Below are 16,603 nucleotides of genomic sequence, written 5' to 3'. Positions count from 1 at the left end.
TACTTTTATATTTAATCCTTACACATGATTATAGATCTATTACTGATGATTATAAGATATTAATGGTTATATGATAGTAAAGCAAGTATTCTAAAAAATCAACTAATCCATGATAAACTTACATACATTCATTTTTTTTTTAACTTTACTTAACACACCTCCAATAGGTTAAGTAGATTTTTATAAATATACAAGTGCATTATTTTTACTTCAAATGCAAAATGGCCCCATTTGCATAACAAGAAGTAAAATTTGGGAGAGATGTAAGACGGGACACTGATTTGTTTGCTATTGCCCATTTTATACTATCGCACAAAGTCAAAATCTACCCCCAAAGAGATGAGGAGTAAAAGGAGAATGATGAGAGAGGGCAGGGCAGCAGATGTTGAAGGAGAGAGCAAGGAAAGAGGGAATGAGAGAGAGCATGAAAGTATAATTGAGGAAGGAGGAAACAGCAAGTGAGGAAGACATGGAAAGGAGAGAAAGAAAAACACATGGCATTTATGTAGTGTTAGCCAAGGCTCAGTGGGTAGCACACGCATCTGAGTCAGAAGGTTGTGGGTTCGAGTCCCACTCCACGGACTTGAGCACATAAATCCAGGCTGACTCTCCCGTGCAGTGCTGAGGGAGTGCTGCACTGTCGGAGGTCCGTCTTTCAGATGAGACGTTAAACCGAGGCCTTGTCTGCCCTCTCAGGTGGATGCAAAAGATCCCATGGCACTATTTCGAAGAAGAGCAGGGGAGTTATCCCTGGTATCCTGCCCAATATTCATCCCTCAATCAACTTAACAAAAACAGATTATCTGGTCATTATTATATTGCTGTTTGTGGGAGCTTGCTTGTGCACAAATTGGCTGCCTCCTTTCCTACATTACAACAGTAACTACACTCCAAAAGTACTTCATTGGGTGTAAAGCGCTTTGAGCCATCCGGTGGTCGTGAAAGGCGCTATATAAATCCAAGTCTTTCTTTACTTTTTTTTTTCACGTCTTCAGTTGTGCACGGCAATAAGATAACTGACCAGATAATCGGATTCAACAATGTTGGTCAGGGATAAATGTTAAGTAGGACACCAGGAAAACTCCTCTCCTGATCATTGTAGTACACTAGTACACTCTCAAAAAGTCTCACGCTAACTGCAACTGAATGTCCAAGGCTTCATCGTGGATCTTGATAATTGGGCGGAAGTACTATGTGGTGGGGGCAGGTTGGTAGAGGACCTTTATCTACGGATGTTTAGTGTAAGGCCCATGCTCTCGCATGCTTCGGTGAAAGTGTTGACGATGGTTTGGTGTTCGACCTCCGAGTGTGCATAAACGCAAGCATTGTCTGCGTACTGTAATTCAATGACAGAGGATGGGCGACCTTCAGCAGGCAGAACGGCACAGGGCAGGGCCCACACGACTGCAGAGGCCAGACCTAGGCCTAGAGTGACTCAGAATCTGCCGTGGGGCGTGAATGCATCCATTAGCACCATGTTGGTGCTGCAGGGGCAGTCATACAGCTCATCAATGTCGATTCAAGCCCTATGTGTGCAAGAGCTGTGAAACAATGGGACACCTCCAGCGAATGTGCAAACGACCGCTGACTCACCATGTGGCAGAGTCAGGAGAGGACGACCGATCCAGCTAGGATCACGCTGAACAAGCAGGAGAGGCAACTCAACCTGAGGATGAAGAGGAAGTATATGGGATACACACCTTCACCACCAAAAGCCCTCCGATAATGTTAAAAGTTGAACTTAACGGCACTCCAGTCTCCATGGAACTAGACACGGGGGCGAGTCAATCAGTTATGAGCCAGAAGGCATTCAAGAGGCTGTGGGGGGACAAAGCACAACGACCCAAGCTGATTCCGATTCAGGCAAAGCTACGCACGTATACCAAGGAACTGATACCAGTTATTGGTAGTGCGGACATAAGAGTATCCCATGAGGGAGCGGTGCACGATTTACAATGTGGATTGTTTCAGGTGATGGGCCAACGCTGCTTGATAGAAGGTGGATGGGGAAGATTCGATGGAACTTGGAAGACCTCTGCGTACCTTCTCCAGCGATCGACATCTCCCCTTCTCAAAGGTTGAGCAAACTCCCACCTTCAGCTGAACCAGGCATCGAAATGCAGATCCATTTGCAGATCCCCGAGGCACACACGCTCATCACGACCACGAGGAGGTGAAGATCAACCGAGCAGCGATAGAGGTGCGGTACCCACTACCCAAAGCCGACGACCTCTTCACGACGATGGAAGAGGCTCCATGTTGACTCCAGCCGAAATGATCTGAATGCGTCTCCCCAACGCCAGAGGCCAAATCCCTGGGGAGGGAGATCGCGGCAGTCAGCATCACGGACACGGATGAGAGGGCGTCTAGACCACGGGACGAGAGTGTATCCAGACCACGGGACAAGAGAGCATCTAGACCACGGGAGGTCGCCGCAACGGAACGGAGGAATGTGTCGCCCAGCAAGGAAGACGACTGGGTTTGGGGCAAAGGTAAAAGGGCGGCCGCTGAGAAGGCCAGGAACCCTCTACATTCCAATAAGTTGCTTGCACTATGTAATCCATGTGAGCAGTCTTTCGTGGCCAATGATGTACTATTATATGGGATCGGGGAGACCTTACAACAAACCAAAGTAGCAGGCAAACACCAACCGGTCATCTATGTATCTGACAAAGTACTTGTAACAAGTGATGTGTTATCACACGGGGTCAGGTATGTTGTACAGCAAGCCAAAGTAGTGGGCGAACCCCAACCAGTTGTATATGTATCTAACAAAATATTCGTAGCACGTGATGTGTTACCACACGGGGTTGGGAGTGTTGTGCAGCAAGCCAAAGTAGCGGGTGAGCCCCAAATGATTGAACATATATCCAATAAGTTAACCAAGGCAGCAGCTTGTGTTCACGGGACAAAAGAGACGTACCAAAGAGTGTCCCAATATGTGCTTGAGTCAGACAAGCTGCTCATCCCACAAGCTTGGGAGAGCAGAGACACGATTATCGATGCGTTGTTTCGAGAATGTCTAACACTGTCTGTGCACTGTAACATGATCCGCCAAGGGCCAGGCACTGAGAATGGTACTAATGCCCTCAATTGGCGACCATTGCCCACCACCAGCGTGGAAACGGCGCAGCCTGCAGACCCACTCGCGGTCGTGGAAGTGCTAGAAAGCGAGGGGTCAACCGTAATGGCCCCCCAGCTTAGGACATGGACCAGCCAGGATCCCACGTTACCACCTGACAAAGGTGAACGGCTAGATGGGATGTTGCAAAGTAAGGCAGGGTGGCTGCACACAGTCGCTGCTCAGGGGCCCCCATACTATGGCCCAGGATCCACGAGGACCACGAAGCCTCCCGCCACTACCGAAAGTCTCAAGGCCATTGCAGCCGTCCTGGGCTTGCTAGACCTTAGGGTCAGTCCGGAGCAGGCAGCCCAAATCACAAAGCCAAGCACCACGCGTGTCACATAGAAACATAGAAACATAGAAAATAGGTGCAAGAGCAGGCCATTCGGCCCTTCGAGCCTGCACCACCATTCAATATGATCATGGCTGATCATGCAACTTCAGTACCCCATTCCTGCTTTCTCTTCATACCTGTTGATCTCTTTAGCCGTAAGGGCCACATCTAACTCCCTTTTGAATCTATCTAACGAACTGGCCTCAATAACTTTCTGTGGTAGAGAATTCCACAGGTTCACAATTCTCTGAGTGAAGAAGTTTCTCCTTATCTCGGTCCTAAATGGCTTACCCCTTATCCTTAGACTGTGACCCCTGGGTCTGGTCTTCCCCAACATCGGGAGACTCCCTACAGACCCGGCTATCCCAGGTGCTACGCAGTCACCAAACAGAATCACTCAGAACTGAGCCATCCATATGATTTCAGCAGAGAATGTACCATGATCTCAAGGCCCATCCACGCGACATCAGAATAAGTTATGTTGGGCCACTAGCACCATATTAGCCAACGGGGGAGAATGGAGTGTGTATGACGAAAACGGAGCATTTGATTGTGAAACCATGTACTGGGCTAACGCATAAAACACTTGGACCAGACCACTGTGAAAGGACCTGGCCCCCAGCGACCCACTAACACATCGACCTCACCGTCAACCATGAGGATGAACCCACCATGTCAAGACTTCGACCCAGGCGATCGACCCGGGGGACACGGGGCACCTGATCACCTCAACTTGCAAATAACTTGCACATAAGACTTTGGGGGGGAGTGATGTTATGTATATATGTAAACCTCACCAAAATGTAAGACTTGCCACTAGCGGGCACACCTGTGGGAGACCTAAGAGTCACCTGTGCACCCTGGGGCAAACAGGTATAAAAGGTGATTCACCATGCTGCTTCTCCACTCTGGAGTCTGAATACAGAGACCAAGGTCACAACAGTTTGAGATTGCAATACAGTCCTGTGGATTTATTCTGAACATAACAAAAGCCTCCTTGAAAAAGTGCAACATCCCCACCATCACCTGGGAATCCCTGGCCCAAGACCGCTCAAAGTGGACGAGAAGCATCCGGCAAGGTGCTGAACACCTCGAGTCTCTTTGCCGGGAGCAAGCGGAAGCCAAGCGCAAACAGCGGAAGGAGCGCACGACAACCCAAGCATCCCACCCACCCGTCCCTTCAACCACCGCCTGCCCCACCTGTGACAGAGACTGTAGGTCCCGCATTGGACTCATCAGTCACCTGAGAACTCAGATTAGTGTGGAAGCAAGTCATCCTTGACTCCAAGGGACTGCCTAAGAAGAAGATTATCAAGGGAGGACCATTCACATACCACTGGAAGTGTATTATAAGTTTGAACCACACTTGGAGAAGCTTTGTGTCATGGGCTTGTCTTTGCTGGAGGTAAAGGTTCTTTGAACTACTTTGGCCTCCATTCTTTAAAACATGTAGATAATCCCCTCTGATTGCAAGAGATCAACATTCTGATGTCACTGCAGAGAGGCAGTGTTATCATTATGGTATCTGCAAGCACTCTGTGCTGCACTTATGAATGGTTTGGGTATGTAAGTGCCTTGAAATACCTTGCCTGTTTCAGATATTGTGCATCAGTTTAAAATATTTGGGAAGGACCCATCGGAGTTTGAAGATCCCATTAATTTTTTCCAAGTCGGGGGCAATCTCCAGCTCCAAAGAAGAAAATGGTACCAATAGCAGCAGCAATCTAATCTTTGCACTGCAAAAGACTGTCACACAATGGTTTCTGTAACTACTGTGTAATGTTGGTCTGGTGGTTTCCATATCTATTTCTGTTTGAAGCTTCCTCTTCCTTCTTGATGTGATAAGCCACTTGGTCAGCTGTGGTTCAGTGGGTAGCACTCTCGCATCTGAGTGAGGGACTTGAGCACATAACTGAGGCTGACATGCTAGTGCTGGGCAATACTGAGGGATCGCAGCACTGTCGGAGTGGCAGTACTGAGGGGGTGCAGCACTGTCAGAGGGGCAGTACTGAGGGGGCACAGCACTGTCAGAGGGTTAGTATTGAGAGTGCGTTGCACTGTCGGAGGGGCAGTACTGAGAGGGCGCTGCATTGTCGGAGGGGCAGTACTGAGGGAGCACAGCACTTTCGGAGGGGCAGTGCTGAGGGAGCGCAGCACTTTCGGAGGGGCAGTACTGAGGGTGCGCTGCACTGTCGGAGGAGCAGTACTGAAGGAGCGCAGCATTGTCGGAGGGACGGTACTGAGAGAGCGCTGCACTGTCAGAGGGGCAGTACTGAGGGAGCACTGCACTGTCGGAGGGACAGTACTGAGAGAGCGCTGCACCGTCAGAGGTACAGTATTGAGAGAGCGCTGCATTGTCAGAGGTACTGTCTTTCGGATGAGACTTTACTATATGTGACTACCTTGCTGGTCGCAAGTTAAAATTTAGCAAAAAGCAATAAAAATAAATTATTTTGAAACTGTGTTTACAATTTTTCTTGCACGTTTTAATAACATGGTATTGCTTTCCTTTGTTCCTTTTTTCAAGGTATTTTATTATCTGGCAACTGACCTTATTTCAGAGTAGGCAGTATTTCTGCTGAAGATCTCCACTATGTTCCTACTGGCAGCTTACCTTACAATCTCCTTTGTTTTACCAATTGTGCTAAGTGGCAGCCCAGAGTTCCTGGCGAACCTGAGTAAGTATTGAACTTTCATTAAACATAGAGCATGTTTTCCCCATTCCTTTTAGCAATGCTGGTCCCATCGTTTCAGTCGCACTTCCATAATCCTTCCAGCTCTTAGTTCCCAAGACACTATCTTTTCTTTAAGCACCTCTGTTTACTTTGCACTTTTGGGGCTAGAAATTCGGTTGGAGGATTTTTAAGGCGCTAATGTCGGGCGGTCGCTAAATTTAGCGGCAGAAAATGGTTAGCGACGGGAGCCACAAAATTCAGTTTCAACGCCCTGAGAGTGGAGCGGTGTGCTAAGGGAGGCGTTCTTAGGGCGCTGGGCCGGGTGATCAACTGAATCGCTCGAGCTAAAGAGCCGGCTTCGTAGCGCACTAAGAGAGGCCTCCCTGCCAAAAAAAAATCGGAACAAAAAAAAACACAAAAACATTCCCCAAATGAAGTTAAATGGCAAAAAAAAAAATCAAACGCTCTTACCTCATTCCTTCCCTGAGTGCCCCGGGATAGCTCTGCATGCCAGCTTTCTCTGGCGGTGTCATTAGGTGGCGCTGCGGGTGCAGCGCAAACCAAATTTTGAAAGCGGGTCGATACCGGAAGGGTTGCACACCAGCACTACGCTCCCGGGCGATACACCTCAGCACCGCCGGTACCGGCACACCGAATTTGCCGAGCGGCGCTCGGCGCTCGCGGCTGCAAACCCTTTAGCACCCTGTAGTGAGAGGCGCTATCCAACCGAATTTCTCCCCATTGGTCTTTGGGGCAATGTGTTCCACATTTTCATCAACAAATCTACATTAATGTTGTCAATGTGCACCTATTAGATTTGCTATTGACTAGTCAGGAATGGGTAATAAGTCAGATTGAAGTAAGGGAACATTTGGTTGAAATGAGGACAGAATAGATAATAAAAAAAAACTATTAAGAAACTGGGATTCAGGAATGTAGGCTTTGGAGGGTTAAAATGCTGCCAGAAAGTAATACAATGGGTAGAATTATTTAAGGAAAAGGATGTGACTGCAAACTGACTGACTGCAAAAGCTTCTATAGATATGTGAAGAGAAAAAGATTAGTGAAGACAAATGTAGGTCCCTTGCAGTCGGATTCAGGTGAATTTATAATGGGGAAAAAAGAAATGGCAGACCAATTGAACCAATACTTTGGTTCTGTCTTCACTAAGGAAGGCACAAATAACCTTCCAGAAATACTAGGGGACTGAGGGTCTAGCGAGAAGGAGGAACTGAAGGAAATCTTTATTAGTGAGGAAATTGTGTTAGGGATATTGATGGGATTGAAGGCCGATAAATCCCTAGGGCCTGATAGTCTGCGTCCCAGAGTACTTAAGGAAGTGGCTCTAGAAATAGTGGATGCATTGGTGGTCATTTTCCAACATTCTATAGACTCTGGATCAGTTCCTATGGATTTGAGGGTAACTAATGTAACACCACTTTTTCAAAAAGGAGGGAGAGAGAAAACAGGGAATTATAGACCGGTTCGCCTGACATCAGTAATGGGGAAAATGTTGGAATCAATTATTAAAGATGTAATAGCAGCGCATTTGGAAAGCAGTGACAGGATCGGTCCAAGTCAGCATGGATTTATGAAAAGAAAATCATGCTTGACAAATCTTCTAGAATTTTTGAGGATGTAACTAGTAGAGTGGACATGGGGGAGCCAGCAGATGTGGTGCTTTTAGACTTTCAAAAGGCTTTTGACAAGGTCCCACACAAGAGATTAGTGTGCAAAATCAAAGCAAAATTAAATATTGGGGGTAAAGTATTGACGTGGATAGAGAACTGGTTGGCAGACAGGAAGTAGAGAGTCGGAATAAATTGGTCCTTTTCAGAATGGCAGGCAGTGACTAGTGGGGTACCGCAAGGTTCAGTGCTGGGACCCCAGCTATTTACAATATACATTAATGATTTAGATGAAGGAATTGAGTGTAATATCTCCAAGTTTGCAGATGACACTAAGTTGGGTGGCAGCGTGAGCTGTGAGGAGGAAGCTAAGAGGCTTCAGGGTGACTTGGACAGGTTAGGTGAGTGGGCAAATGCATGGCAGATGCAGTATAATAAATGTGAGGTTATCCACTTTGGTGGCAAAAACGGGAAGGCAGAATATTATCTGAATGGTGACAGATTAGAAAAAGGGGAGGTGCAACGAGACCTGGGTATCATGGTACATCAGTCATTGAAAGTTGGCATGCAGGTACAGCAGGCGGTGAAGAAGGCAAATGGCATGTTGGCCTTCATAGCGAGAGGATTTGAGTATAGGAGCAGGGAGGTCTTACTGCAGTTCTACAGAGCCTTGGTGAGGCCACATCTTGAATATTGTGTTTTGGTCTCCTAATCTGAGGAAGGACATTCTTGCTATTGAGGGAGTGCAGTGAAGGTTCACCAGACTGATTCCCGGGATGGCAGGACGGACATATGAAGAAAGGCTGGATCGACTAGACATATATTCACAGGAATTTAGAAGAATGAGAGGGGATTTTTGAACTCGATGTTGAGTCCAGAAGGCTGTAAAGTGCCAAAGCGAAAGATGAGGTGCTGTTCCTCGAGCTTGCATTGAGCTTCATTGGAACAGTGGAGGAGACCGAGGACGGAGTGAGAGTGGAGAATTAAAGTGACAGGCGACTGGAAGCTCAGGGTCACACTTGCGGACTGAACGGAGGTGCTCCGCAAAGCGGTCACCTAATCTACGCTTGGTCTCCCCGATGCAAAGGAGACCACATCGTGAGCAGCGAAAACAGTATACTAAATTGAAAGAAGTGCAAGTAAATCGCTGTTTCACCTGGAAGAGAGGAGGAGGACATTTCCCATCTCCCATGGCTGAATTTGAATCCAGGAAAGCTGTTTTATCGGCATGGATTTGCGGATCAGTTTAAAATTAACTGCATCGAAGGAAAATAAGAAATTTAGGCAACTTTTAAAAATTTGGAACGACTGCTGCCAACGAATCAGAAGTTGCTTCTGCACAGCTTCCGGTTCATTGGCAGGAGTCACTCTGTTTTAATTTAGCATGAGATAGAATTGCAGATCAAATAAGCAGTGGGCGTGGTGGGCCAGAAAACAATAGCAGGTTTCAGAACAGGAATGGACGCATTCCTTTTCGGAAAGGGGATATAAGGGCTATTGTTTGCAGAATTCTAGTCAGGAACCCGATGGAAGGTTTTGAAGGGCAGGTTAGATGGACGTCTCCCGCCCAAAAAATTGCTACGTTAATAAGAGTTGTGTAATGTATCAGCAAAGTATGCAGAAGTACATTAATTGTCTACCAGTATCTGTTAATGCAGAACTGTAGCCCGAATATGAATTATACTTACATATTTTCAAATTTTTATACTGTTGCAATTCTTTTTGCTTCACTCATGTCTAAACAGCCGATCTTAATCCACCAACCAACCTCCAGACTATAGATATTCAGCTCGGAGAACTGACAATTACTTGGAGCGACAACCTCAGTGAAGACATAAAGAATCATTATAATGTTAAATATATATTTGACTATAAATACTTTGATTCTCACACTTGGGAAATAGTAAGTTTTATTTCTTTTCTCTCTCTCTTTATTATGTTGAAACCTAATTCAAATATATTGTAATTTATTTGGGCATTTGGAACTTTTGTTTGGGGAAAGGAAATTGAACAAGACTTTGCTTATTTATTTTTTACCCCGCTTTACCCCGCGCCCAACCCACTTCCCAGAAATGGCACTTTAAAAATGTACGGATAAAGGACAATAATCACATTAATTGTTCTAATTTGCATCACAGGATATCAGGCTTTCGACCCCAGATTATACCAAAACATTTGAATTACACAGGGGTGTTTACGTACGAGTTAAAAATGTGCTCCTGAATATTGAAGACAAAAAAAAACAGATGAAAGAAAGCAATTGGACTGTAAAGGGTATCCAGCCACCACCAGGTATGGCAGCTGTTTGTATGCATATGTGTGTGTGTGTGTGTGTGTATGTTTATGTATTAAGGGCAAAAAATTCGTTATAGCCCGGTTTGAGGCACTAACTTTAGCACCGGGCGATGTTTACCTCCTCCAACCGGGAGAGTCACTTTTAGCACCCCAAGAGGGGAGTGGAGCACTAAAGGAAGCGTTTCACACCTCTCTCGGGGCGCTAACCCTGATTCCTGGCGCCTCTATCGTGGGTGCGCTGCTGGAGTTCTGTCGCTAGGAAACCGGCATCCCAGCGCCTAAAGGGGAGGTCAGCTGGATCGCCCAAAAAGTTAAAGAAAAGCCAAGGCAGCGAAACAACAGTGTCCAGCATCTGGGAGAGATGCATTAATGGAAAAAAAAATGTCATTTTAACTGGCCACCGGCTCCCTCTCGGACATATCACCTCGGCAGCTTCTCCGTGACACCGGCTTTCCCTGTCGGGAGTAGCGCCGGGCGCTGCAGCAGACGAAAGCAGTCAAGTTCACGACTGCGGCGCTCCAGGGACATTGCACACTCAGTGATGTCACCGAGTGGGTGGTGCTAGCGAGCACAGCGCTAACTGTCGGCGCCGCTGCTAAACCGCCACTGAAGGTCGCGGGAGGCACTGACAGCGCGGTGCTCGGGTGGTAAGCGGCCTGTTAGCCCCCCTCTCGGGGCACTAACCAAATTCATTTCTAGCCCACAGACACAGAATGATCAGCCATGATCATATTGAATGGCGGTGCAGGCCCGAAGGGCCGAAAGGCCTGCTCCTGGACCTAATTTCTATGTTTCTATGTTTCTCTGTCTAGGATAGATAGATGGCATCTTCCATCTTTGATGGGAGGAGGCAGAGTGGAACAAAAAAACAAACATGGACCAGATGACCAGATGCATTGAATGGCCTGTTTCTGTGTTGTACAATTAAAAAAAATGTATTCATTCATTCACGGGATGTTGGCGTCGTGGGCAAAGCCAGCATTTATTGCCCTTGAGAAGGTGGTGGTGAGCCACCATCTTGAACCGCTGCAGTACTTGTGGTGAAGGTACTCCCAGCAATGCTATCTTTGTCATAGCAGTTTATCACAACTGCCATTTCAGAGGGCAGTTAAGAGTCAACCACATTGCTGTCATCATGGGCGGTCCCTCGAACGAGGGTGACTTGCTTCCATGAGAGCTCACAGATGTTTAAGGACCCGATGTTCTAGTCCTGAACTCCAGTTGAAGGGGTGGAAGATGCCTGTGCGTGGATTTTATTTAACGTGTGGTGACCGTTGCACATCAGCCACCACACGGGCTTGACAGAACTAGGCCTTTATCCAGTGGCAAGGGTTAACCAGGACGACTGGAGACCTGCTCTGCTGCACGGACCTTGTGCGCACACATATCGCAGTGTGGGCTGGCCCGTTCTGCCCCTGGGCCCCCGGCTCTTCTGGGCCCCATACCCTCATTCGCCGCACCTTCGCCCACGATGTCCCAGGGCCTGGCACTCCAGCTCTATTTATAGCCCCAACATGCAGTGGTCTTCTCATTGCTGTGACGAAGCACAGACCACACTCGATCAGTGTGGGCGGGCCACATTGTTCGCATGCTCGACACAAGACTCCCAAAGCAAGCGCTCTACTCAGAACTCCTACACGGCAAGCAAGCCCCAGATGGGCAGAGGAAAATTTCAAGGACACCCTCAAAGCCTCCTTAATAAAGTGCAACATCCTCACCGACACCTGGGAGTCCCTGGCCAAAGACCGCCCTAAGTGGAGGAAGAGCATCCGGGAGGGTGCTGTGCATCTCGAGTCTCGTCGCCGAGAGCATGCGGAAAACAAGCGCAGACTGCGGAAGGAGCGTGCAGCAAACCAGACTCCCCATCCACCTTTTCCTTCAACCACTGTCTGTCCCACCTGTAACAGAGACTGTAATTCCCATATTGGACTGTACAGTCACCTGAGAACTCACTTTTAGAGTGGAAGCAAGTCTATGATGATGACATTGCTGTGGGTTTGGAGTAACATATAGGCCAGGCCGGGTAAGGACGGCAGATTTCCTTCCCTAAAGGACATTAAATGAACCAGATGGGTTTTTCTGACAATCCGGTAGTTTCATGGACACTATTACTGATACTAGCTTATTCATTCCAACTATATTTAATTCCCCCTGCTGTCACAGTAGGATTTGAACTCATGTCTCTGGATAATTAGTCCAGTAACATAACCACTAAGCTACTATACCCCTGAATTATATGTATCTTTAATGGCGCGCACACAGTTACATAACCTGTAAGTTACTAATGTGGATATATATCATCGCCGAGAGCATACAGAAAGCAAGCACAGGCAGCGGAAGGAGCGTGCGGCAAACCAGGCCTTTCCTTCAACCACTGTCTGTCCCACTGTGACAGAGACTATAATTCCCATATTGGACTGTTCAGTCACCTAAGAACTCACATTTAGAGTGGAAGCAAGTCTTCCTCGATTTCGATGGACAGCCGATGATGATGAGATATATATCTATATATATATGTTTCTGAATTCTAAAATGGCTTCATTATAAATGTCGGTAGGAATGTTGCCATCTTTAATTCTGGCAAGTGAGGCTCCACACTGGGAACACGCATTCCTCAAACTGTGCTTCCCGCACAGGCCTCAACAAAATATCAGCAGGCGGAACTGTAAATCCCGTACCGATCATCCACTCCTCAAACATGAGGGAACAATCAGCACAACAGAAAAATCTAATGAAAGTGCATCAAACTATGATTTTCGATCCATCAAAATTGGTGATGGGCTCGGGCGGCCAATACCCATCGCAAACGTTCAGCAGACGAGGCATTCATGAAATGATCCCTCGCTCGGATTGGTCTCAGGGCAGGCGGTCCTCTTGGAGTCAGTCAGTCGCGTCAGCTACTGCTTTATACTGAAGCTCATGTGCGTACAATGGTGCATCGGTGTTTGTTTACAAACTGTAAGAAAAAGTGCACACAGGATAGTGCATCCTGTGTGGAAAGTAGGGGCTGACTGGATGGTGATGGAAGGGGCAGGGTGTGGGGTGAGGCCAGGGAATGTTCAATTGGCACTCATCCCATTTACTCCAGAAAACAAGGCAGCGGGCAGTTGAAAATAGAAAAAGAAGCAATCGACGCCCGTTGCCTGCCTGAGGCCTGTCCGACGCGATGTTCTGAATAGGTGGGTATCAAAATAAGCAGGCAGTGCCACACCCGAGACAGGCAGGGGCCTTATTCCAATATTTAAATTAGGATTACATAGGAACGGGAGCTGCTTGATGTGGGAGGTACAATAGAATCCTAGAAATTTACAGCACGGAAGGAGGCCATTTTGGCCCATCATGTCCTCGCCGGCCGACCAAGAACTATCAAGCCTAATCCCACTGTCCAGCTCTTGGTCGATAGCCCTGTAGGTCATGGCATGTCATGTGCACATCCAAATACTTTTTAAATGTGGTGTACATATCCTTTAGTTTCACTTCTGTGAAAGTGCATTCTGATCATGTTATCTGTGTCTTTCAGTCATCATTACCATATTATGGGGACTGTGTCTTCAGCCATTAAGTGCTGGAATTCCCTTCCTAAACCACTCCGCCTCTCTCTACTCATTTAAGATGCCTCTTTAAATCTACCTCTTTGAAAAAGCTCTTAGTCACCTGACCTGATGTCTCTTGTCAATTGTTGTCTGATTGTGTTCCTGTGAAGCTCCTCGGAAGGTTTTACAAAGTTAAATGCGCTATATAACTGCAAATTATTGTTATATTATCAATTTGCAGACAGTCAGGGAACAGCTAATCTGTGCAGAACTGCTTACCGTGACCTCTTGCTGTTTCGGAATCTACTAGGATCAAAAATGAATCGGGTGAAATCACACGGTGCAAATTTAGCACCAGCATTTGATGCATTCATAATGAAATTTGTTTGTCGTTTTTCTAATGAAAGGATTTCAATCTATTTTAAGTAATTGCCTCTGTTGAAATAGCACACAGAAATTTCAGAAGAAGGCAATGGCCCAAATTTTGTTGTCAATGGTGAAGGAACGGCGCTTGCCATTCACCTCGCTGACAGCTGCCCACAAAATCTATGCGGGCTTTTGAGTCCACACTTGCTCTAATCCAGCGTCAGATCCAGCGCGGCGCCCTCTACTGAGCCTCTGTGGCATCTCTGAACAGGGAAATGAAACAGCAAGGCTCTTCAACCAATCAGATTGAAGAATCTTCACTGAGACACGCAGAGTCAAAACCAGGAAGTGTAAACCAGGATTATAAATTAGATTTAAATCATGCACAGAAAGCAAAATAAAGACTGGGAAACACAACTGGGATAAAGAGAAAGAGATAAAAGAGACACGAAAAAAGTAAAAAATATATATTTGGTCCTTAATGAATATTTTTTAAAGCTGATTTTTAAAAAATTATATTTTGAAACATTGCCTGATTGTACTGGTTCATGGCAGATTTTGCGTTCGGCAATATAAAAATGTGTTTGAGTGGAAACTCTGGGGGAAAGAAAACACTTTTCAAAACGGACGCAATTTTAAGCACAATTTGCACCGGAATCTCTGATTGCGGCCAATGCGGAAACTCTACCCCTTTTGTGCTATAATTTTTCTTTCAAAATCATGTGGCCTAAAAGTATTGTTAATGGACCACTGATATGCTATGACTAGAAATTGTGTTACCGCCCCATTTGGGGTGATAACTTTTGCGGGAGGGCAAAAGTATCGCCGGTGCTACCCAATCTAGCAGACGCAAACTTCCGGTTTAGCGCTCCAGGAGGGAGGTGGAGCGCTAAACCAGGCAGGCGTGGCAGTAGCGGCAGAGCGCTGCACAATGTCCTGTGCAGTGCTGCCAGGAGCAGTGGCTCCTTCCCTCCCATAAAAGAAAGCCCATTGCTGAGGGCTCTGCAATAAATCGAATCGCCTGTTCGCCCACGGCACCTGTGATTCCCCGACGATTAGCCCCAAGCACTTTAACAGAGTGCAAAGCTAATCAATCGCGCCAGAAGAAAATGTAAAAAAAAAATGACATGAGTGCTCAATAAAAAAATTTCCCCTACCTCACCGGCAATCCCTTTAAATACTGCTCCCCAAGCGGCTGGCTGCCCTTGCAATGCCTCCTGCACCTGCAGCGGTGTTGATGCAGCGGAACCGAAGTTTGCGTCTGGGGTGGTACCGGGACGCTGGAGATCATGTCCTTAGGGTTTACCGCCACCACTGACCTGCAAGGCAAGTTCGCAGGCGTCGGTACTCTCAGCACGCCCGTTCGCAGAACCAGTAGCGCCCCGAGAGCGCCCCCCAGAGGCACTAACGGTAGGTGCAAAGGAGGCCAATTTCTCTCCCAATATCTTTTAATTAATATCCTGTTTATTTTATTAATGCAGGTGATCCAGAAACATTGGTTTCCAATTTTTCTTGTGTTGTGTATAACCATTCAAACATGAATTGCACGTGGAGTATTGGCAGCAAAGCACCCAGTGACACATTATATATAATGTATTACAGGTAAGTGTGAAATGTAGGCATGTAATATGTTAAAATGCCTCCAAATTTGGTGATAAATTTGTTACCTTAATTACAAATATTCTCCCTTTAAGACAGAGTGAGACCACCACGAGATGTGCTCAATATTTTATGGATGCGCAAGGGAGGCACGGATGCCACATTGAGCAAGACAGAATTGACCTCGAGGAGGATGTCCTAGTGTGTGTCAATGGATCTAGTAATTCTACAATGATTCTGCCATATTATACAGATTTTGACCCACAGATTTATGGTATAAAATAGCCCCTTTCCTAATGCAGTGTATCGTCCCCGACATTTTTTTGGATTATTGCGATGCTCAATGCTTTACATGTTCAATTGATTGTGTGGTTTTCGTATTACTGACTTTCAGAGAAGTACGACCCACCGTTAAATGTTGAGATTTTACCAAATCTGACTGTGAAATGGGACAAGGCTCCAGGTTATGCTATTCAAGATGATTGCTTTGAATATCAACTGGAAGTCAGAGAATTGGCTGAGAATCGTATTGAGGTAAAGCATATATATTCCTTGATTCACTCTCTTGTGAGTTGCGAACAATTGACATTTTTTTAAAATCCACCTTGAGTTTACAGTCTATTTAAGTAGCGATTACAGGTACAATACCCCTTTTGTCTAGAACTAGGGGGCATAGACTCAGGATAAGGGGGTCGGCCATTTAAGACTGAGATGAGGAGGAATTTCTTCACTCAGAGAGTTGTGAATCTTTGGGATTCTCTACCCCAGAGGGCTGTGGATGCTGAGTCGTTGAGGAGATTCATGATAGAGATCGCTAGATTTTTGGACTCTAGGGAAACGAAGAGATATGGGAATCGGGCGGAGTTGAGGTCAAGGATCAGCCATGATCTTTTTGAATGTCGGAGCAGGCTCGAGAGGCCAGATGGCCTACTCCTGCTCCTAATTGTTATGTTCTTATGTGCTTATTGTATTAAGGTAGAGCTTATTTCACAACACAAGTACCAAAAATGATACAGAGATAATAACGTGTATGAATAAAAGCTTGAAAA

The 16,603-nt window shown here is 46.4% G+C and overlaps 1 protein-coding gene across 7 annotated transcripts in view; it reads left to right on the top strand.

Annotated features, from left to right (window-relative positions):
• LOC139275270 (interleukin-5 receptor subunit alpha-like) overlaps positions 1-16,603 on the top strand; it is an 85,380-nt gene that overhangs the window by 45,540 nt on the left and 23,237 nt on the right. For all 7 annotated transcript variants that reach the window (XM_070892505.1, XM_070892507.1, XM_070892506.1 and 4 more), the window contains 6 exons: positions 5,986-6,136; positions 9,507-9,664; positions 9,900-10,053; positions 15,437-15,557; positions 15,650-15,828; positions 15,949-16,088. In XM_070892505.1, the coding sequence (XP_070748606.1) occupies positions 6,052-6,136; positions 9,507-9,664; positions 9,900-10,053; positions 15,437-15,557; positions 15,650-15,828; positions 15,949-16,088 (837 nt within the window). In that variant the 5' untranslated portion in view covers positions 5,986-6,051. The remainder of the gene's footprint in view (positions 1-5,985; positions 6,137-9,506; positions 9,665-9,899; positions 10,054-15,436; positions 15,558-15,649; positions 15,829-15,948; positions 16,089-16,603) is intronic.

This window comes from Pristiophorus japonicus, chromosome 10 (genome assembly GCF_044704955.1).
Source record: "Pristiophorus japonicus isolate sPriJap1 chromosome 10, sPriJap1.hap1, whole genome shotgun sequence".
Classification (NCBI taxonomy): Eukaryota; Metazoa; Chordata; class Chondrichthyes; family Pristiophoridae; genus Pristiophorus; species Pristiophorus japonicus.
This window is presented reverse-complemented; position numbering and strand designations above follow the sequence as displayed.